The 24,552-nt window shown below is 45.4% G+C and overlaps 1 protein-coding gene across 1 annotated transcript; it reads left to right on the forward strand.

Annotated features, from left to right (window-relative positions):
• The first annotated feature begins 767 nt into the window (after positions 1-767).
• LOC120018892 (T-box transcription factor TBX4-like) lies at positions 768-24,291 on the forward strand. Its single transcript, XM_038962113.1, has 8 exons — positions 768-908; positions 1,272-1,366; positions 14,923-15,042; positions 18,819-18,966; positions 21,890-22,042; positions 22,299-22,387; positions 23,124-23,362; positions 23,612-24,291. The coding sequence occupies exons 1-8, from the start codon at positions 768-770 to the stop codon at positions 24,289-24,291; spliced, it is 1,665 nt and encodes a 554-aa protein (XP_038818041.1).
• Positions 24,292-24,552: the final 261 nt, after the last annotated feature.

Raw genomic sequence — 24,552 nt, forward strand, 5'->3', positions numbered from 1 at the left:
TCTTTTGATTCATCGTTCAATATAAATAGTAATTCATAAAAAATATATACTTTTCTTGTGTAAATAACCGACACAAATTGAAGTAGACGTGTCTTTTACGCAGACCAGATTTTCTTTCTAAAACAGACAGGAATTCCATTGAAGAACATCATTCAAGGTGTGGGATGACAACAATTAATGATCTGATAAAACATTTTTTACGGAGTCCCCTTTAGTTCCGTTTTCTTCTCCCATTGGTCATTCTCCAGATGTTCATTAGAAAATATTGAATTAATTATCAGCTTTCCAGTAAGATGTGTTACAGTATTAATAGACATAATTATTGTAGAAATACAAAATGAACAGCAATTACTGTACAAGTACATTATGTAAATGCACTTCATGTCAATTAGTAGTTGAAAAAATAAATAATAGCTAAATTAAATATTAGGCTATGTTTTTAGGGGCGGGGTTCATCTTTGTATTTTGTTTGGGCATGGTGTATTTCGTATTTTGTCCAGTCCATTTCATGGGAATGTGTTATTTAAGTATTTTACGAGACAGTTTAGTATTGGTTTGGAGTCAGTCTGTGTATTGTAAGTCTGTTATTATCTGTAGAGATGCTCTGTTTTATTTGAGTATTATAGTAATTCTATGTCACAGATATCCTATTACATTACTATATAAGTTCTATATAAGTTCTATATGTAATTCTATGCTCTATGTATTGTAAGTCTGTGTATTGTAAGTCTGTGTATTGAACTGAAGCCGTTGTTCGTCTCATAGAGATGCTCCAGGAGAAGGCCTCAGCTGTGACGGATGACAGTGTGACTGGGGTCCAGCCTGGGCCCCCAGACCTCAGCCCTGACTCCGCTCACCTGGGCCTGCCTACAACTCCCAGCATCCCCCAGGGCAATGAGCCAGACCAGGTAATCATGGGTATTGTAGGCTCTCAACACAGAGCCAGAACCGCAACTGCAAAGTTATTATATGTTCAGAAGTTTCCTATTCTTGGAAATGACGAAATGGGTATGTTTCCTTGCTCTCAATGTCAAGGATTTTAGCTATTATTAAGGAAGTTGTTGACTTGTTAACAACATTTTTGGCCATATTAAATCGTGGGTGTTTTTATTTCTTGTCGGGGCAGAGTAGGTGGACACCCTATCAATTGTGACTGATTTATTGAGAATGAACTGGTTTAACTTAAAAATGCAGATGGCATAATGTGAGTTGTCTATAAACCCACAACAGGTTGCCAACCCTCATGGCTGTCTCTACCTTTCTCTATTTAGAATATTGAGAACATCAAGGTTCTTCTTCATGAGAGGGAGCTGTGGAAGAAGTTCCATGAGGCGGGAACAGAGATGATCATAACGAAAGCAGGCAGGTGAGTACCTACAGTTCATATATCACAGCAAATACATGGGCTATACCATATTAGTAGACTAGCACTACACATTCTATACTATACTAAACTGTTCTAGACTCATCTCAGATTCCCCAAAAATAGGTGTTACTTCTGCAAATTGAGTAGCTGCTTTCATTAGTGTTAAAATGTAGTCATTATGGCACCTCCATTTTGAGTAGCTATGGCCATCTGTTGGAGCTAAGGCAACCAATTACACCATGCTACAGTTATGTCACGCTGGGTCTCAGGTAGAGAAAATGAAGAGACATCATTTCTGCCCCAGTGAACATCTAATTGAAAACACAAACCCACAGCTCTGCTCTGTGTTAGATTTAATGCTGCCCCGTGGATTAGACAGTCTGGCCCTTAACCTGGACTTTAACCAGAAGATGACTAGATGCTTTCTAACCAACCTCCGCCCACCCCTCATTCCTCACAGGGGCTTTTTCCCAGTCCAAAATGTAAAAGGTCACCACAATTTTTCTTTCATGCCGCATCACTGTGAAAGATGGGCTTTACCTTGTCCAGCTGATAAAGTGCGCTGAGAATCCTTTAAAACCTTTGAAGGGCCCGGCCTCAGAGTGATGCTTAGCTACGCATCTCCACCAGCTGCACTCAGCTGAAAAACCTGACTGACTGAATAGGCTTATACAGTCAGTCAGCCTGAGAAGCCAGAGAAGAGCAGGGCGGCGTCCAAAATGGCACCCTGTTCCCTTTATAGTGCACTACTTTTGACCTGAGCCGATGGTGAGCATGAATAGGGTGCTATATGGGACGCATGCCAGGTTTATGTTGCTCGGTAATGGAGCAGGAGCAGCTACAGTACGTAATTCAACAATTCTAAGAATGAACTCTGTCTGAACTGATGTGAAGATAAAATGTTATTGAACAAAAAAATGGATTGTAAATGAAACCAGTTGTAGGCCACAACACTGTGGGCGAGAGTTGGCTTTGTCGAGAATGTTGTAGGTAGGATAACGAAAAACTGTAGGGGCCAAAATCGTAATCTGAATTTTTTGTAGGTATATTTCTATGTAAAAATGATGAGTAAACATAGCAAGGCTGCTTCACTGCTACACCAGCTCGAGCTAGACATTTTGCACTGCATGCTCTAACAGAAATATTGTTGTTCAATTTGCAACTGAGACTGCCAAAACAATTCAATGCCAATCTATTCCAACACCAACTTTTTCAGAGAAGAATCTGGAAGGAGCATCAAGCAGTAGTGCTAGGTGCTGCTAGATGCTAAAGGATCTGACGAGCTAGCAGGTTTTAATACCTCTCAGTACTTGAAGAATGTATGAATAAATTAATAAATGAATGAATGAAGGTTCTCAGGAACATTTTCTCTTGTAAGGGATGACAGTGAGAGGTCAACATGCTATAGAGGTTGTGCAGTGTCCGGTCAGCACTCCTTGGAAGGGGCAGAGTGAGGGGGCAGGGCTAGGAAGAAGTTATGGCTGTGTCTTTAGACTAGACCGTGGCTTGGGAACATACTGCCAGTTCAGCCCTTCAGCCTCTTACAGTGCACTAGATTTGACCAGAGCTCTATGGGCCTTGGTCAAAAGTAGCACATTATAAATGGAATAGGGTTCTATTTGGGAACAGCCTGGATAGATCCCTTGACTGGAGGGCCTAGGAGGCAGGAAGGCTCATAGTGCTGGGCTGCTAGGAAAGAAACAGCTGGCACACACCACACAAACACACACCCACACACTGACACTGATATCATACACATTCTCCATCTCCATTTCTCATTCTCTCCAGTCCTCTACACACACAAACAGTCTCTCAGGCACGCATGTTCACAGAAAACACATACCTTGGGAAAATGTGGCAATCAGCTTGTCCTGACTTGTTTGACCTTGTTTTGACAGGCACTCGCTCTAACAAACGCGTCCCTTTCCATTGTTCATCATTGTCATATTCCGTTTTTGATGACACAAAGGCGTGCTTTAGAGTAAAGTCCTGCACCTCAAGGGGATGGGCAGTAAAGCTTAGATATTTCATCATGGCTGTTTGGCAGCTTTGCCATGGAAACCACAGTATCTGTCATCAGGTAGGACTGAGGTGGCTGAGCCATCGAGGTCCTCGATTAGCCATTAGCAATGCTAAGTGATTCAGTGTGGGCCCCCACGCTGAGCTATGCTGTGGACCCCGTCGTGGAGATGAGTCTTTTGGTAATGGACTCAGATAGGGAGAGGGTAATTCTGGGGCCCAATCGAACACGGTTTCCACCGTAACTATACACCACTATTTCAACTCATGAGTCATGTCTTTGTCAGAAAATGGAATCATTCTTATGGATGTGTTGAAAAGCCATCAGCAATAATGTCAGGCTGGGTTACATAGAAATAGCCTTATATCCTTCTAGAGACCTCCTGATCTGTTGACACAGGCCTCAATATGGGCCTGGTTGGATGGTGTGAGTGGGGCTGGGATGAGCTGCAGGTCCGTTTTGGATGTTCCCCTCAGATTAAAATGTCTTTCTGTGAGCATGACACCAGGACTGATCTCCACACTGATTGGATTTGGAGCCTGAGAGAGAGACAAAGGGAGAATACCTGCCTTGAATGCCCTCTACCGTACAGGATGGGTTGAGTATTTGTGATCCATGAACAAGGCTTTAGCAAGGGCTCCTGTCCGGCCAGAAAGATCTGGGTCCTTTGAAGCATTGTGCGTTAGCAGCAGATAGAGGCTGGGTCCCAAATGTCACCCTGTTCCTTATATGGTGCACTACTTTTGATGCACCCAGAGCCTTTTGCTTGGTCTGCCTGGCGGCCCCAGCTATCTGCTCGCTCTTACACTCATCTGTTCAGAGAGCATGTCACCGTCAGCCTTTCACAAGTGTGTCTCACACTCTTCTATTTAAACCTGTTGCCAGGAGAAGGGGAAGCAGCAGATCAACTGTACTGGAGTACAGACCCTTTGACCGACCATACTCTCAGGGGGTGATGCGGTACGATGACAAGTCAGATGTAAAAACTGCTGTCTGATCCGAACCGCCATTAAAAAGCACTTAGGGGTTTATAAGGGGTGCTGCAGATCCCTTTGCAACTTTTTGCTTTGACGCAGATGTGATGAAAAAGAGAGCCGTTTCTCAGGGAAGAGGTCACGGAAGGCAGCGCCATTCATGTGTTTTATGGCCTTGTCTGCTATATTAGCATATTCTGTCTATCATTCCTAAGTCTCCCTCTCTCTCTGAGACGGATGAGAGCAGAGAGATACACTCACAGCGTTCCTACACTTGTCTTTTTATGGCGCTGCTGCCGCTGCACTCTCAAAAACCATCATGTGAGTTCTAAGAACATCCCACTGGGAACACCATGTCATTTTAACCTGGAAATTTGATTGAAATGTTGATCAATGAGATTTCAACCTTTATCCCCCCACTCAAAAAGACAGCCAGAAGTCTGTTGAATAACTGATGTGTTATCACGGCGCTTTCAACCATTTAAAAGCACAACCAAATTCCAGTTGTCATCGAAATGTGTTATCACTGCGCTTTCAAACATTTTAAAGCACAGTAAAGTTCAAATGGGAAAACAATATCGGATATGTTGTATTCATACACCAACTTAATGTGTTATCACTGTGCTTCATCTAATAGCACAACCAAATTACATGGATTGTAGTTGAGATTACATTAAAAGTACATAGTGTAGGGGATCAATGCTGTTTGAGATTCTGCACAGATTATTATAGCAATTGTGAAGATCTCGACCGACCTGCGATCTTTGCGTGCTGTCTTGAACATGCACGCTTCTATGATGACACAAGAAGACATTTATAATTACAGTAGGCTAACCTCAACATGTGGCCATAGATGTGTTAGTCATTTTAAGTTTGAATAAATAACGGGTTCAGAATATTAGGAAAGAAAGAAAAGCCATCTAAATATATGCATATTTTTCTGTGTCAGCACCAATTGGTAGATTTAAAAATACTCTGATCTCGTAGATTATTTTGGGTTTGAAAAGTATGTAGGAATCATAAAAAACAGGTTAGGAGAGCCTTTATGCATGAAAGATAGAAAACTGTAGTTTGATTCATTCTGAAAATTGCCTCATTCAGTTCTTTAACCCATGGTAATGTTGGAAGATTAGTGTACGTAGAATTATAACAGGGAGAATAGTGTACAAGAGTAGGCTATACCCTCGTCTATTGCCTGCACTAACCATGGAACTGTGTGATGACACAGCCAAGTATTGCTCTATGCATCGGGTTCAAACTGTTACGGCTTGGTCTGCACTCAGCTCCATAACGATTTAATAAAAAATATTATCAACTGTTACTAATGATCCTCAGTAACAACCACATGGCGGTGACGACGTTTACAGAAGAAGCAAAGGAAGGTAAATGAAAAAATGGAATTAAATGGAATGATAATGTAGGATATACCAACTGAAGGGAACTAACAGTAAATTGGCAGTTAAATATTTGTTGTTATTAGGCCTACTGATGGTCGATACTGATAGGGGCTAATATTTAACATGATAGACAGAGAAAGTTGAGGTAGTCTATAATTAAGACATTCAAGAGTGGCTATCCCTGCAAGTTAAAAGGCCGTACAATTCAAATTCTGCATAACTGCACAGCGTTTCATAAACTTTACTGTGGGAACGTTATGTTGATATGCCTCAGTTTGCTGCCATAAGACTGGTTTCACATTTTTCTCCAGAGATTATAAGGTAAAATATATCTAAAACATTATATTATTATTATATTTGTCAATTCCCTTATCCAAACAGATTAATAATTTACCTAGCTCTTATCAATAGCTCTTGTCAAGTTGTAAATTACAGTCCATGGAGAATGGTGTTATTTATATAGGGAAAAAATTATGTTGATGCTTTTTTTCTCTTGGAACCAGGATGTTCACCAGACTTTTTTTAATGGTTTCCTTGCGCGTAAAGGTGGTGGAGTTATGAGGGAATTAAGTAAAGGTCAGAATACAGCGTATCTGTAGACACACCTCAGCCACACTTTAATTTACTCGATCTCCACCCAAAAGGAATAGCAGGTGAAAAGCTTGCTATTCTCATGCTTAAGTTCAAGGTCAGTATGCACGTCATTGGAATCGGCTCCATATTGAATTGTGTTTGGTTGTCAATGCAACCAAATATCAACATTTGAAGGATATGTATCTTTTGTGCCACTGACTTTAATTCCAGTTTGTCTACAAATTAATAATTGATGTAGAATTCACGTCTCCATCTCAACCAAGAATCAAAGTTAAAGAATAGGACTAAATCATATCAAACTTTATGTAAAGTGCATTTAAAGTCTGATTTAGTCCTAGTCTTTCATTTAGATTTTTGGTTGAGATGGAGACGTGAATCCAACATATCAATGATTCATTTGTAGACAAACTGGAATTAAAGCCAGACTAAGTCAGTGGCACGGATGGAACTATCCAAGCAAAAGTATGTGGACACCTGCTCGTCGAACATTTCATTCCAAAATCATGGGCATTAATATGGAATTGGTCCCCCTTTGCTGCTAAAAAAGCCTCCACTATTCTGGGAAGGCCACTATTCTGGGAAGGCTTTCCACTAGATTTTGGAACATTGCAGCGGGGACTTGATTCCACTCAGCCACAAGAGCATTAGTGAGGTCGGGCACTGATGTTGGTTGATTAGGCCTGGCTCACAGTCGGTGTTCTAACTCATCCCAAAGGTGTTCAATGGTGTTAATGTCAGGGCTCTGTGCAGGCCAGTCAAGTCCTTCCACACCGATCTCGACAAACCATTTCTGTATGGACCTCGCTTTGTGCACGGGGGCATTGTCATGCTGAAAGAGGAAAGGGCCTTCCCAAAACTGTTGCCGCAAAGTTGGAAGCACATAATTGTCTACAATGTAATTGTATGCTGTAGCGTTAAGATTTCCCTTCACTGGATCTAGCCCGAACCATGAAAAACAGCCCCAGACCATTATTCCTCCTCCACCAAACTTTACAGTTGCCACTATGCATTCAGGCAGGTAGCGTTCTCCTGTCATCAGCTGGGCCTAAAATAGGGTATTAGAGATCATACAAAATATTTTGCTGTGACTCTCATGTGGATGATGTTAAAAATATTTGTTGGTCTGATGTGATTAATAAGGAGCATCCAGATGCTGCACTTGATGAATTTATAAAATTGCATCTTCCAATTATTGATAAACATGCACCTGTTAAGAAACTGACTGTTAGAACTGTTAAGGCTCCATGGATTGATGAGGAATTGAAAAACTGTATGGTTGAAAGAGATGGGGCAAAAGGAGTGGCTAAAACGTCTGGCTGCACATCTGACTGGCTGACTTACTGCAAATTGAGAAATTATGTGACTAAACTTAACAAAAGAAGAAGAAACTGTATTATGAAGCCAAGATCAATGATATAAAGAATGATGGAAAAAACACTTTGGAGTACTTTAAATTAAGTTATGGGGATCTTTCATCGAAGCAGATGGCTTATTCATCACAAAACCATTTGATGTTACCAATTATTTTATGATTACTTCATTGGCAACGTGGGAAAACTTAAGCAGGAAATTCCAACAATGAACAGTGCGCCATCATATTCATGCATAAAAAAAACAAATAATGAAAGAAAAGCATTGCAAGTTAGAATTTTGTAAAGTTAATGTGGGATAGGTGTACAAACCTCCTGGCGTTGACAACTTAGATGGAAAGCTACTGAAGATGGTAGTTGACTCTATGGTGTCACACCCTGGCCTTAGTTATCTTCGTGTTCATTATTATTTTAGTTAGGTCAGGGTGTGACATGGTGAAGTATGTGTTTTTGTATTGTCTAGGGGGTTGTATGGTTTAGAGGGTTAAGGAGAATAGATGGTTTAGTGTTGTGTGTAGTTGTCTAGGAAAGTCTATGGTTGCCTGAATGGGTTCTCAATTAGAGACAGCTGGTTACTGTTGTCTCTGATTGGGAGCCATATTTAAGGCAGCCATAGGCTTTAGCTGTTGTGGGTCATTTTCTATGTCTGTGTCTATGTGTAGTGGTTGTGTCAGCACTATCTGGATTTATAGCTTCACGGTCGTCTGTTTGTTGTTTTGTTTCATTTTTCTTCTTAAAATAAAGAGAAGATGTATTTTTCACGCGCTGCGCCTTGGTCCAATCTCTCTCCCTTCGACGATCGTGACAGAATGACCCAACAAACCCGGATCAAGCAGCATGACAAGCGGCAACAGGATCAAGGCATCAAGGATTCATGGACATGGGAGGAGATATTAGATGGAAAGGGACCTTGGGCACAACCGGGAGAATATCGCCTCCCTCGTGAAGAGCTGGAGGCAGCGAAAGCCGAGAGGAGGCGATATGAGGAGGCAGCACGGAGGCAAGGCTGGAAGCCCGCGAGTACTACCCAAAAATTTCTTGGGGGGGGCTAAGAGGTAGTGGGCCGAGGGCAGGTAGGAGACCTGCGCCCACTTCCCAGGCTAACCGTGGAGAGCGGGAGTACGGGCGGACACCGTGTTACGCAATAGAGCGCACGGTGTCTCCTGTACGTGTTCATAGCCCGGTGCGGGTTATTCCACCTCCCCGCACTGGTAGGGCTAGATTGGGCATTGAGCCAGGTGCCATGATGCCGGCTCAACGCGTCTGGTCTCCAGTGCGTCTCCTCGGGCCGGCATACATGGCACCAGCCTTACGCATGGTGTCCCAGGTTCGCCTACATAGCCCGGTGCGGGTTATTCCACCTCCCCGCACTGGTCGGGCGACGGGGAGCATTCAACCAGGTAAGGTTGGGCAGGCTCGGTGTTCAAGGGAACCAGTACGCCTGCACGGTCCGGTATTTCCGGCGCCACCTCCCCGCTCCAGTCCAGTTCCACCAGTGCCTACACCACGCACCAGGCTTCCAGTGTGTCTCCAGAGCCCTGTTCCTCCTCCACGCACTCGTCCTATGGTGCGTGTCTCCAGCCCGGTACCACCAATTCCGGCACCACGCACCAAGCCTCCTGTGCGTCTCCAGAGTCCTGTGCATTCTGTTGCTGCTCCCCGCATTAGCCCTGAGATGCGTGTCCCCAGCCCGGTACCACCAGTTCCGGCACCACGCACTAGGCCTAATGTGCGTCCCCAGGGTCCAGTATGCCCTGTTCCTTCTCCCCGCACTAGCCTGAAGGTGCGTGTCCTTAGCCCGGTGACTCCAGTTCCGGCACCACGCACTAGGCCTACAGTGCGCCTCATCCGGCCAGAGCTATCCGTCTGCCCAGTGCCATCTGAGCCATCCGTCTGCCCAGTGCCATCTGAGCCATCCGTCTCCCCAGCGCCATCTGAGCCATCCGTCTCCCCAGCGCCATCTGAGCCATCCGTCTCCCCAGCGCCATCTGAGCCATCCGTCTGCCCAGTGCCGTCTGAGCCATCCGTCTGTCCCGAGCCATTAGAGCCGCCCGTCTGTCCCGAGCCGTCAGAGCCGTTAGTCAGTCAGGAGCCGCTAGAGCCATTCGTCAGTCAGGATCTGCCAGAACCGCCAACCAGACAGGATCTGCCAGAGCCGCCAACCAGACAGGATCTACCAGAGCCGCCAACCAGACAGGATCCGCCAGAGCCGCCAACCAGACAGGATCCACCAGAGCCGCCAACCAGACAGGATCCACCAGAGCCGCCAACCAGACAGGATCTGCCAGAGCCGCCAACCAGACAGGATCTGCCAGAGCCGCCAGCCAGCCATGAGCAGCCAGATCCGTCAGCCAGCCATGAGCAGCCAGATCCGTCAGCCAGCCATGAGCAGCCAGATCCGTCAGCCAGCCATGAGCAGCCAGATCCGTCAGCCAGCCATGAGCAGCCAGATCCGTCAGCCAGCCATGAGCAGCCAGATCCGTCAGCCAGCCATGAGCAGCCAGATCCGTCAGCCAGCCATGAGCCGTCCAGTCAGGATCCGCCAGAGCCGTCCAGTCAGGATCCGCCAGAGCCGTCCAGCCAGGATCCGCCAGAGCCGTCCAGCCAGGATCCGCCAGAGCCGTCCAGCCAGGATCCGCCAGAGCCAGCCAGCCAGGATCCGCCAGCCAGCCAGGATCCGCCAGAGCCAGCCAGCCAGGATCCGCCATTCAGTACGGTGCTGCCCTTCAGTCCGGTGCTGTCCCTCAGTCCGGAGCTGCCGTACCTCAGTCCGGAGCTGCCCCTTATCCTGGTGCTGCCCCTTATCCTGGTGCTGCCCCTTATCCTGGTGCTGCCCCTTATCCTGGTGCTGCCCCTTATCCTGGTGCTGCCCCTTATCCTGGTGCTGCCCCTTAGTACGGTGCTGCCCCTTAGTCCGGTGCTGCCACTTAGTCCGGTGCTGCCCCTTATTCCAGTGGGGTTAAGAAAGCGGGTAGTGACTATGGTGGGGTGGGGACCACGACCAGTGCCAAAGCCGCCACCGTGGACAGACGCCCACCCAGACCCTCCCCTAGACTTTATGCTGGTGCGCCCGGTGTTCGCACCTTAAGGGGGGGGGGTTATGTCACACCCTGGCCTTAGTTATCTTTGTGTTCATTATTATTTTAGTTAGGTCAGGGTGTGACATGGTGAAGTATGTGTTTTTGTATTGTCTAGGGGGTTGTATGGTTTAGAGGGTTAAGGAGAATAGATGGTTTAGTGTTGTGTGTAGTTGTCTAGGAAAGTCTATGGTTGCCTGAATGGGTTCTCAATTAGAGACAGCTGGTTACTGTTGTCTCTGATTGGGAGCCATATTTAAGGCAGCCATAGGCTTTAGCTGTTGTGGGTCATTTTCTATGTCTGTGTCTATGTGTAGTGGTTGTGTCAGCACTATCTGGATTTATAGCTTCACGGTCGTCTGTTTGTTGTTTTGTTTCATTTTTCTTCTTAAAATAAAGAGAAGATGTATTTTTCACGCGCTGCGCCTTGGTCCAATCTCTCTCCCTTCGACGATCGTGACATATGGCCACTCCTATCTGTCATATCTTTATTCTGAGCCCAGAGGAAAGTCTTTGTCCTCAGGCCTGGAGGGAAGCCAAAGTAATTCCCATACCCAAGAGTGGTAAAGCGGCCTTTACTGGTTCTAACAGCAGACCTATAAGCTTGCTGCCAGCTCTTAGCAAACTGTTGGAAAAAATAGTGTTTGACCAAATACAATGGTATTTCTCTGTAAACAAATGAACAACAGACTTTCAGCATGCTTATAGAGAAGGGCACTCAACATGTACTGCACTGACACAAATGACTGATGATTGGTTGAAAGAAATTGATAATACAAAGATTGTGGGAGCTGTACTATTAGATTTCAGTGCAGCCTTTAATATTATTGACCATAACCTTTTGTTGAAAAAACTTATGTTATGGCTTTTCAACCTCTGACATATCGTGGATTCATAGCTATCTATCTAATAGAACTCAAAGAGTTTTCTTTAATGGAAGCTTCTCTCATGTCAAACATGTAATGTGTGGTGTACCACAGGGCAGCTCTCTAGGCCCTCTACTCTTTTCTATTTTTACCAATGACCTACCACTGGCATTAAAAAAACCATGTGTGTCCATGTATGCTGATGATTCAACGCTATATGCATCAGCAACCACAGCTAATGAAGTCACTGAAACCCTTAACAAAGAGTTGCAGTCTGTTTTGGAATGGGTGGCGAGTAATAAACTGGTCCTGAACATCTCTAAAATTAAAGCATTTTATTTGGTACAAATAATTCCCTAAGTTCTAGACCTCAGCTGAATCTGGTTATGAATGGTGTGGCTGTTGAACAAGTTGAGGAGACTAAATTACTTGGCGTTACCTTAGATTGTAAACTGTCATGGTCAAAACATATAGATTCAATGGTTGTAAAGATGGGGAGAGGTCTGTCCGTAATAAAGAGAAGCTCTGCTTTTTAGACACCGCACTCCAAAAAGCTCTGGTTTAGTCTAATCTTGATTATTGTCCAGTGTGGTCCAGTGCTGCAAGTAAAGACCTAGTTAAGTTGCAGCTGGCCCAGAACAGAACGGCTTTTTAACGGAACAGAACGGCTTTTAAAAATACATTTATTTATTTATTTTTACCCCCCAATTTCATGGTATCCAATTGGTAGTAGTTACAGTCTTGTCTCATCACTGCAACTCCTGTACAGACTCAGGAGAGGCGAAGGCCAAGAGCCATGCATCCTCCGAAACACAACCCAACCTAGCCGCACTGCTTCTTGACACAATGCACAACACAGAAGGCAGCCGCACCAATGTGTCAGAGGAAACACTGTACACCTGGTCAGCGCGCACTGCACCCGGCCCGCAACAGGAGTCACTAATGCGCAATGAGACAAGGATATCCCTGCCGGCCAAACCCTCCCTAACCCAGACGACACTTGGCCAATTGTGTATCGCCCCATGGGCCTCCCGGTCGCAGCCAGCTGCGACAGAGCCTGGGCTCCACCCCACCCGGGAGGCTCTATGACTTGCTCTTAATTGTAATCAGAGTGCTGATATAAATACTATGCATGCTAGTCTCTCTTGGCAAAGAGTTGAGGAGAGACTGACTGCATCACTTCTTTTTTTAATAAGAAACAGTAGTGTTGAAAATCTCAAATTGTTTGCATAGTCAATTTACACACAGCTCTGACACACACACACACTTACCCCACTAGACATGCCAACAGGGGTCTTTTCACAGTCCCCAAATCCAGAACAAATTCAAGAAAGTGTACAGTATTATATAAAGCCATTATTGCATGTAACTAAATTCCATCTCATATTGCTCAAATAAACAGCAAACCTGGTTTAAAAAAAACAGATAAAGCAACACCTCACGGCACAACGCCTCTCCCCTATTTGACCTAGATAGTTTGTGTGTATGTATCGATATGTAGGCTACGTGTGCCTTTAAAAAATGTTTATGTTGTTCTGTCCTTGAGCTGATCTTGTCTATTAATGTTCTGTATTTTGTCATTTTTCTGTGGACCCCAGGAAGAGTAGCTGCTGCTTCTACAACAGCTAATGGGGATCCTAATAAAATACCAAAATACCAAACCAAGATTAGTCTGTTGGAGTGCCAGCTGGAGTGCCAGCATCATTCCAGAGAACACTTTTCAACTGCTCCAGAGTCCAATGGCATCAAGCTTTGGTCTTAGGTGTGTGTGCGGCTGCTCGGCCATGGAAACCCATTTCATGAAGCTTCTGAAGAACAGTTCTTGTGCTGAAGTTGCTTCCAGCGGCAGTTTGGAACTCGGTATTGCAACCGTGTTGCAACCGAGGACAGACGATTTTTACGCACTAAGCGATTCAGCACTCGGAGGTCCTGTTTTGTGAGCTTGTGTGGCCTACCACTTTGTGGCTGAGCCGTTGTTGCTCCTAGACATTTCCACATCACAATAACAGCACTTAAAGTTGACCGGGGCAGCTCTAACAAGGCAGAAATTTGACGAACTGACTTGGCATCCTATGACGGTGCCACATTGAAAGTCACTGAGCTCTTCAAGAAGTCCATTCTACTGCCAATGTTTGTCTATGGAGATTGCATGGTTGTGTGCTCGATTTTATACACCTGTCAGCAACAGGTGTGGCTGAAATAGCCAAATCCATTAATTTGAAGGCGTGTCCACATATTTTTGTATATATAGTGCACATCTTCTTTAAATGTTGATATTTGGTTGCATTGACTACCAAAGACAATTCAATATACATTTTTTCTACAAATGAATCATTTATATTTTGGATTCACTTCTCCATCTCTACCAGAAATCTCAGTTAAAAAATCTAGTCTAATCAAACTTAAATGCACTATAAATAAAGTATGTTTTGATTTAGTCCGATTCTTTAACTTTTATTTTTGGTTGAGGTGGAGACGTGAATCCAACGTGTACTTTCCACATAGATTCCACGTCACAATACATTGACAAATTACATGGAAATAACGTTGATTCAACCAGTTTGTGCCCAGTGGGATTGTACTTTACATATGTCCCTCAACTCTGAGATCCCCTGTGACCTCTCTAGCTCGTCCCAATCAGTCTTTAAGCCTGGCTTGATACGCTTTCTGTACGCTAATCGCCCGCTCACCTGCCGGGGAGAACACTTTCCGTGCTGATGCTACACTCAGGGCTGGCTAAAACCCTTCTGCAAAGCCGGAGAAGAGCCTCTTATGCATGCTTACCGTGTGCCCTCAGCCCCACGGAGAGACACCTTGGGGCTAAAGCAGATTTTCATTAGCTCATCTGAAGAGTTAAATCTTTTCCAGTGTAAGGTAGCTAGGTGAGGGAAGGTACTTAGGTGCTCAAAAAGCTTGGGTGACATCATTGCCTAAAGCGCCTTATCAACTCGCCTTATCCCGTTCAACATCCCTCAAAGCTCTAAGGTGTGAGGGCAGCACGATGACAAAAGGCATTATATAAACCTCTGTATTTACGGGTCTTACGATACTGAAGGTGCTTAGAAGCTAATGGCAGTCTTTCCAAATTGGATCAGGATGAGGTGACTTCGTCACCAATAACGAAACACCTGCTGACCCAATTCGTGTTTGAGTGAGTTGGGGAGCGAGCTTTATGTCTAGTGGGTATAATGGTGGGTGAAATCATCGTCATTAGGGAATGTCTAATTTAATGTAAGACCCTTCTCGTGTCCTTCACAGGAGGATGTTCCCCAGCTACAAGGTGAAAGTGACGGGTATGAACCCCAAAACCAAGTACATCCTCCTCACAGACATCGTCCCTGCCGACGACCATCGCTACAAGTTCTGCGACAACAAGTGGTGAGTTAAGTTAGAGACACCTTTTAAAGAATGTGATTCTTTCTTTAACCTGGAAGACCGTTGATAAGGAATCTCCTTTACATGGGAAACCTGGTCACCAACACAGCAGCTATTTGTTATGTATTTATTTAAACCTTTATTTAACTAGGCAAGTCAGTTAAGAACAAATTCTTATTTACAATGACAGCCTACCTCGGCCAAATCCAAACCCGGACGACGCTGGACCAATTGTGCATCGCCCTATGGGACTCCCAATCATGACCGGTTGTGATACAGCCTGGAATCAAACCAGGGTCTGTAGTGACGCCTCTAGCACTGAGATGCGATGCAGTGCCTTAGACCGCTGCACCACTCGGGAGCCCCTATACAGTCAATACAAAAATCTACACATTAATAACAGACAATACAGCAATACATACAACACAACAGTATACAAAATATACAAAGACAATTATAAAATCCTGCCAAAATCCTTGTCAGGGTGGTTCTTCCAGTTTGCAGTATTGCTCAAGTTCTTCTCTAAGCTCAGGGTTTAGATGAGTAACATCCTTAATGGTTGTTATGAGACATCTACCCATTCTATCCTGTCTCAGATGCTGCATGGCTTTAGAAAGGGGGGGGTCAAGAAATGGGGTGGTGAGGGAGGGTGGGGAGGGAGCGGTGAGCTTAAGGAAGGTGAAAATAGCTCTCATCTTCTCAGATCCACAGCTTCAGCCCCACCGCTCTGTAGAGGCCTTCCTCTCACCTTAGGAAAACAACCCCCAGTGCTGTAGAGTAGACAATAACGGTGGGTGCAAATGAGAGAGACATTTAACACTCTCAGACAGTTTTATATGCTTGAGGTGATGCTGCCTCCCACATTCAGTATACACACAGACAAGCAGTACACACGCACACACACATCCCTGGCGGAGGGCACTGTTCCCGGCAGGCTCTGGAACAAACACTTTACATGCTGTGACATCATTATGCAAACCAAATAAATGGAAGGGTACAAATTAACATGTTTTCTGCATTATATTCTTTATTTATACCTCCCTCTCTTCCTCGCCTTTCACAAATGTCATGTTGGATAATGTAACGTTGTTACATGTGTAACCATACAGCACCAAAAAGGATGGTAACCATAGCGGATCCCTTTTTGGTGCTGTATAGAACCCTTTTTTGAAGGTTCTATAAAGAACTATGCTCATATGTTTCTAAATGGAACCTTTATGGTGCGTTAAATAACCCTTTCCTATAAAGAACTATAAAAAAAGGTTCTCTATAGGACCAAAAAGGGTTCCGCTATGGTTACAACCCTTTTTGGTGCTTATACAGTACAACACTTTGTAATATAGAACCTTTATGGAGAATGGTTCTTTAAAAAAACTTTTTCAAACTCAAAAGTTCTACAAATAACCTTTTTGAAGAACCATACAAGGTTCTTTTTTTCTGGTTAGCCATATTATATTGTTAAAATTCCATAGGTTATATTATTTTATAAACTGTGTGGTTCGAGCCCTGAATGCTGATTGGCTGACAGCCGTGCTATATCAGACCGTATACGATGGGTATGACAAAACATGTATTTTTACTGCTCTAATTACGTTGGTAACTAGTTTATAATAGCAATATGGCACCTCGGGGTGCGTTGTGCCTAAGAACAGCCCTTAGCCATGGTATATTGGCTATATACCACACCCCCTCGGGCCTTATGGCTTAAGTGTTCGTTGACAAGTTGAATCAAGTGTGCTAGCTCTGAAACAGCTGGGGGTCCTTAAGGAGAGAATTGAGAACCACTGACTTACACAACAGTTCTCAATTGACACAAGGCCATATGTGAGTCTTTCACAAAACACTGTCACTGGCCATAGTCATTTTTAACATGGCATAACAAAAAAGATTAGATAAACTGGAATGACACTCACTCACTGTTGTACAAAAAGAGCGGTGCACAAACCACCCCCCAAAATATTATAATGAGTTTAATAATTTTAATTATCACTGAAATTGGAAATAACCCTTTTTTGACTCCGCAAACTGCAAAGAACTATTGAAGGGCTCAAAGGGTTCTTTGGGTCAGTATGGTTCCACATAGAACCATCACCCTTCACAAATAACCCTTGAGGAACCCTCATTTTTTGTGTGTATTGGTTAACAACATTTGCTTTGTGTTCAAGACCAACATGTGTGATGTTCATCTCCCACTCATCTGTTCATTCATTCATCTCTATCATTGATGGAATGGAGAGATGGAGCGTGAGTCCAGGCACTTGCTGCCTCCAGTCATGGATGTCTAAATTTAGTCTGTTGTGGTTGAATAATGAGGAAAACCAACTGGTTTCTGTCAATTTAATCATTGCACCCTAATCCCCTCTTCCCTAAAAAAACCATTTTCAAACATCCTGGCTACAGAGAAAAATCACCACTTCTCAGAACGAAAGAGAGAGGACGCAAATACAGTATGATGATCATCAAAATCTCTAGTACTGTAATATTTTAAGTGACAAGGCTGTCCACAGGCAACTTTGTTGTTATTGAGGTCATGTTACAATAGTATGCCATGCCATGCATGCTCCTTTGTTCTTTCAGAGCACACCAAGACCAGAACCTCATGTCTCAGTCGCTGCGCAAACTTAACTGTAGCTACGGATTGTCATTAGCACACAGTTCATTACCGCAGGGCACTGGCAAGCCGCCTGTCAAAACCTATGGGATAAAAACAGCTTGGCTGTACCCACTGGCCTTCCAGTGACCCTTTACTTTGGGTGATGCTTAGAGAGGAAACAACTTATGTTAGAATTGACCAGAAAGAATTGCCTTTTCAAAACAGGCTTGGAGAATTAACGTAGCAGGTTAGGAGAATTAGGTTAAGGTTAGGAAAAGGGTTAGGTTTAGCTAAAATGCAAAAAAATTCAACTTTTGACATCAATTTGATATAAACTGTATCCCTCTAGCCATGACCGGTGATGCCACCACAGCATGCTTCTGCCACTGCCTACCGGAGCAGCATCAACCGTTGACACTGCTGGCCGTGCAAATGACAAAACAACCGTCTCCAGGGTAGGGTGTACTGAAACCAGAACCCGACGTCACACCAAGAAAAGAAAAGTCTGCGTCCTAAATGGCACCCTAATCCCAGGGCCCGTAGTCAAAAGTAGTGCACAATGTAGGGTACCATTTGAGACCCAAACAAAGCCCCCATAAAATGCACAACTGTGCTTTGTTTTCTCTAGCAAAAACCCAGCCATTTCTTGTTTTACAGCCATTTGTTCCCGATCTTTGTGGGATGGCCTGGGAGGGCCTGGAATCCCAGCGTTTGCCAGCGTGGGGTTCTGGAGTCTCTCAGCGACACCTTGGAGGAGCGTAATTAGCAGTGATGTTACGGTTGAAGCAGCCTCCAGTCTGGGGGAATGGTTCCTCTAGCCCATAGTGTGAGGGCTGAAACCGCTGCCATTACTGACTGTAGCTACATGTGTTTGTTATAAAAAAGGGATTCTTCGGTCTCAGAGGACAATCAGTGAGCCTGAATGGAGTCGTGTGGCTGCTGGAAGATTTAGCCGTGACAAGAAGTTGACAATAGGATTTGCTAGATCACTGGGCTGCTGGGTTGCATATGGCTGCTGGATTGCCACAATGGCTGAGACATCTTGGCAGAGTAATGGCCGTTGGTTGCTGCTAGCCAAGGGGTCCTTATGACGATCACAACGTTGCACCTTAATTTTTCTCTTCATCTCCCTCTCTTTCCTTCCCACTCTCGTTCTTCTCTCTCTTCTCCTTCTCTTTCTACTCAGGATGGTGGCAGGCAAGGCGGAGCCAGCCATGCCAGGGAGGCTCTATGTCCATCCAGACTCCCCGGCTACAGGAGCCCACTGGATGAGGCAGATGGTGTCCTTCCAGAAGCTAAAGCTCACCAACAACCACCTGGACCCCTTTGGGCATGTGAGTGACCCTCAGTCTACAAACTAATGTCAACATTTATAATCTTTAAGCTCAATTAACTGTAAAGGGGTTAAGAGAGAGAGAGAGATGATTAGCTGGGCGGCAGGTAACGAAACCCCGAGCTGACTAGGTAAAAATCTGTCGTTCTGACCATGAGCATGGCAGTTAACCCACTGTTCCCCGGGCGCCGATGACGTGGATGTTGATTAAGGCAGCCCCCTGCACCTCTCTGATTCAGAGGGGTTAGGTTAAATGCAGAAGACGCATTCAGTTATACAACTGACTAGGTATCCCTATTTCCCTTTACTGATGCCTCACAATGTAGGTGAATTCACATCCCAGGAAGGCACTGGGTCATTTCACACAATAGAGCTTATCACTTCTCCTGGTCATGTAAAACAAGAAAGGTGATTGGACACAGCTCATTTTGTAAAAACTACACAGTACATGAGACTTAAATAGACTAGTGTTAAAACAATAGCCGATTAGATGTGTTTTTTAACAAGAGACAGAGTCATAAAGCTGTCTTCATTGAATGAGAGGGAGAGAGGAGAGAGGGGGAAGGACTCGAGGAAGGATGGCCAGAGAGGAAAAGGAAGAGAGCAGGAGAGAGGGGGAAAGATGGACTGAAGTGGAGGGAGTGACGGTGAGAGAAGAGAGGGAGAGAGAGAAAGCATACGAGAGAAAGTGAGCATCTTGCCACAGAGGGAGTGAGAAGTGTGACGGCGGCAGCAGTGCTGCCCAGAGGAACTCTGAGCAGGCTTGTCCAAAGCCATCCCGTCAGAAGGCGAGCTCATTAGGTTCATAACCCCTGGGATCAGTGGCGGGGCTTGCTGTCAGGTTGAGTCCGCCGCCTGGATAGTGATAAGGGCGAGTAATGAGGACAAAGAGAGAGAGAGGGGCCAGGTCTTACTAAGCCCTGCTGATAGAACAGCCCACGCCAGCAGGGGAGCCAGAGAGCCTCTCCCTCCCTCTGGCCTGCATAGCACTGGATCCACCACCCACCTGACCCACTAAACCAGGGGTGTCAAACATATGGCATACGGCCCATGGGGGCGGGGGGGATAAAATCCAGCTTGCTAATAATCACTGAAATGAAAGCTAGACAGTCAGGGAGCACAGAAAATTCTAAAAACGATGGATAGAGGACAATTTTTTGCATATTTTGACTCCTAGGAAATATAACCCTCCGGACCTCATTGAAGACCGAGAGGCAAAATTAGTTTGACACCTCTGCTATAAACTGACGCACAGTTGAAATAGAACAGCTTGTGAAGTGAGCTAATGACAGTCAATGACAGACTCTGTTGTTTGTGCATTTGAGAGTGTGTCTTTTCAAGATTGTTTGTTTATGTATATGTGAGAATGTGGTCTGCATGACTGTGTGTGCAAGTATGTGGGTCAGCATGGCTGCTAGTCCACAGTCCAGAGCAGGATGACCATCAGCTTGATTCAACCCAGGGGTCTCAGATCTATGACAACCCTTCCCCCTCCTGACCATCCCCCACAAATTCTGCCCTTCCCCTCCTTTTGCTGCTGACCTGTCAGCATCAGCAGTAAAAACACTATCACTGATCTGGGATCTGGGCTCCCACGGACCCCTGCTACTGTTGACCAAGAGATGGTCCAAGGAATCACTCCTGAAATGCTGTCACTTCCCAGCTGTCACTGAGTGTCTTGGTTTATAAACCAGTTAGCAGACTGTCTGGGGCTGGCATTTTTACCCAAAAGATGAAAGAGAGAATGCAACCATACAGCACAGAGAGAGTCAGACTCCTTCCTGCACTGCCTCCAGACAGACCCCGGCCAGACTAGCAGACTAGACAAAGGTCGTGAGCATAGTCTCCAGTCAACCAACCACTAGCTTATTTCTATCAGTTCCGTCACTACAGAGTCTGTAGTCAGCCAATGAACCAATTGATTATCTCTGTCTGAACCTTGCCTCAACAAAAGGGGGGAAGGGGCATGTGAGCATTGGGCTGTTCAGGGTGCAACTATGACCCCAGCCGCCTGTGCCCTGATAGCACAGGAGGCTGCTGAGGGGAGGATGGCTCATAATAATGGCTGGAATGGAGTGAATGGAATGGTGTCAAACACATGGAAACCGTGCATTTGATGTGTTCGATACCATTCAATTTATTCCGTTCCAGCCATTACTATGAGCCTGTCCTCCCAAATTAGTCTTAACCTCTTTCTGTGGTAGCCTCCTGGAGGGGCTGGCCTCTTAAGTCAAGGCTCTGGTACCAGCGGGCTGTGAGTCTAGAAGGTAGGAGAGGTGGGAGAGCTTGATGCTCATCGGTCCTGACAGAGCTACGCTGGAGATGACCCTGCTCCAGTCCTGCTGACGCTCCAGTGAGCATGTTCCTAGGCTACTGGGCTACTCTGAGCAGACTGGTGGCGATGTGCTGACCTAGCCCCCCCCAACCCAAACATTGAGCACGCTCCACACGTGCTGATTAATGCACTATACAGTTGCAACTCAAGTGTGACAAAGGGGTGCCCACTTTTCAGTATCAACACATTGAACTACAGTACATTGACAAATGTCCACATTGTATGGACAAAGTTGGGCATTGTATGCACACTAACGCCGACTCCAGGAGCATTAAAATAGGCCTACCTCCAAAAAAGGCTAGCCATGGAAAACATGAGCATCTTAAGCACCCCATTCACACTATGAGTCTATTCAAGTCAATACAATTACATCACTTGGCATTTAGCATCTAGGCCAGGGACAGCCATTCATTTAAAGGGGGAAAAACTAACCTCTTAAACAAACATATCTTAAAAAGTCTCAAGACTGTGGTGGTGGCCGGTCATTCACTGGTGCCTCTAAGAGGACTGTGTGCTGGGATCGACTTTGTTCGTCTGACCTTGTACTGGTTTTTATTTTCTTCTACATTTCCTTCCTTCCCACTGATAGATCATCCTGAACTCGATGCACAAGTACCAGCCTCGGCTCCACATCGTCAAGGCCGACGAGAACAACGCCTTTGGGTCTAAGAACACAGCTTACTGCACTCACGTGTTTCATGAGACAGCCTTCATCTCCGTCACCTCCTACCAGAACCATAAGGTACAGTATGTGTGCCACCCATGTAGTTGTCCACCTGCTGTCTGATGTTCAATGTCTTCTGCACATAGTCTGACACGTTTCTAATGTCAGTAATACGAGAGCGTGTCTTCAAAACACTATCTGCAGGAGAAATGTTCCAAATCCAAAATGGACAGTTATAGATCAAGTCAAGTTTTCGTAGTGAAGTTCTGACTGAACCTAGCTGCACATTTCATTTCAGTCAGTGCAGTGACAATATTTGTTGCTGTCTTCCCAGATAACTCAGCTAAAGATCGAGAACAATCCGTTTGCCAAGGGTTTCCGGGGCAGCGACGAAGGGGACCTGCGTGTCTCCAGACTCCAGGGGTATGTTCTGTATGTTTATGGGAATGTGACACTCAATAAAAGTATATGGAATATTTACTTTATCATGGAAACAATTCTTCTTTTGACACAGTACATCATTCATTGGAACCATTTTTTCCTTTTGGAACTTGTTCCTTTTCTTCCTTTAGCAGATTTTTCCCCCACCTGTGAATGGATTAACTGTGCTTGCTTCCTTTAATACATCGTTCTCTCTCTGCAAAGTAGAATCTATTAACGCAAGTGTTGGGGAGTAGTGAACTACATTTAGTAATTTAATTACATTTGCAGTAGCTTGGTGGTAGTTGAACTAAATTCAAATCTTGGTAGTGTTTTCAGTAGTTGCCATGTAGCAAAAATAACATATGGGTGTAGGCAAGAATGTACCTTCTTTTTTACATCAGACCTGCCCAATTCTTTTTTGCATAATCACTTTTGGTGTTTAAACTACACATTCTGTTAACATCCGACTCCAGAGTGATCTGTTCTTGCAGTTTGTAGTCTATGACATTTCAGATTTAGATATGATCATTTTTCACGAAGTAGTTTGGATGTAGTGAACTACTTTTTCAAAGTAACTTAGTTAAGTAAACTATATTTTTCTTAAGGGTAGCTTTAGTGTAGCTTAACTTCTTCCAGTGTGAAGTAATTGGTAGCTTGGTAAACTATATTTTCAGACTAGCTTCCCCAACACTGTAACGCTAATCCTTCCGTTCTTGTTTCTCCTTCCTGTCCGTAGAAAAGACTACCCAGTGATTTCTAAGAACATGGTTCGCCAGAGGCTCCTATCCTCACACGGTCACCTGACGGGGAAGCTGGGAGCTGGGGTACACCTGTCGGGGCACCCCCAGGTCCTGTCCCACTACCAGTATGAGGGTGGGGTGCCCCTGGGGAACTCAGACCACCAGGAACACATCTCCAATTCCTTCCCTCCCAGCCGAGAGCCCAGCCTGCTCTACCACTGCTTTAAACACAGAGGTGTGTTAGCTACAGACCTACCTGAAAATCTCCACACCTGTCAATCACAGAAAATGGGCAGTCCTCATTAGGCTTTCAGAAAACTTTGTTGTCTTGCAACACATCTTTTGGTGCTACACATCAATATCACACAATATAAATGGATTGGTACACAGTTCCGAACAGTATGAAGAAGCATCATAGGACAGCAGGGTGATACATTGAGTTTTTGCATTCAGTTATGATGATTCAATCTTCATTTCTTTACAGATAACACCAGGCACTTGGAACTGGGTTGTAAACGGCCGTATCTGGACACGGCTCCTCCAGCAGTCTCGGAGGAACACTACTTCCGTTCTCCTCCCTCCTATGAGCCTCCACTGTTGTCCCACCCCTACTGCGGTGAGGCCATAAGCTCCAGGGAGGCCTGTATGTATGGAGGGATGGAAGGAGAGAACGGCCACGGGGCTGTGGGTGCTGACGACCTGGTTCCCCCCTCTCTGAACTGCAACGTGTGGGCGTCGGTGCAGCCTTACCCCCGGTACAGTGTGCAGACAGTGGAAGCCGTCCCCTACCAGCCCTTCACTGCTCACTTCACCAGTACTGCCACCGCCACCTCCGTGGTGCCCCACCACACCCCCTCCGGTCCCTCACGCCCGCAGCCCGACATAGGAGTCTACAGTCCAGCCACGGCACAGCGAGGCCTGGCCGTCATCCCCTCGTCATCCTCCGCCTTGTCTTCTTCTCCACCGGTTCCTGGTTCCAGGGATAGTAGGCCGCTGGTCTATCCTCCTCTGTACCACAGGAAGCCTGGGCCTGGGTCTCCTCTCCTGCCTCACAGGGAGTTCTCGGCCTTCCCAACACAGAGCGCCCCCCCATCCATCCGGGACCCGTCCTACCAGTACCAGATGGGGCAGAGCAGTGTAGGAGCCCACTGGAATGATAGCTAGGGCTATGGGGTGCTGTGTGGCTCCTGAGGCAGCAGCGATGTCCACCCACCCGGTCGGTCCAGAATCAACCAGACTCCCCCTAGCCAGCCAGCCAACTTTGAACTGCCTGTGAGGCATCTGAAGTGAGATTATGTTGAAATACAGCCATGATGACCTTGCCAAGTTGCACAGTGGAAGCTATAGTAGTTTAGCATGAGGAGAAGCAAATCAGAGTGGCCAAACTCCAATAGAAGCCTACATCTGCCCAAAAGCTCTGCACCT

Source organism: Salvelinus namaycush, chromosome 23 (genome assembly GCF_016432855.1).
Source record: "Salvelinus namaycush isolate Seneca chromosome 23, SaNama_1.0, whole genome shotgun sequence".
In the NCBI taxonomy this organism is placed as follows: domain Eukaryota; kingdom Metazoa; phylum Chordata; class Actinopteri; order Salmoniformes; family Salmonidae; genus Salvelinus; species Salvelinus namaycush.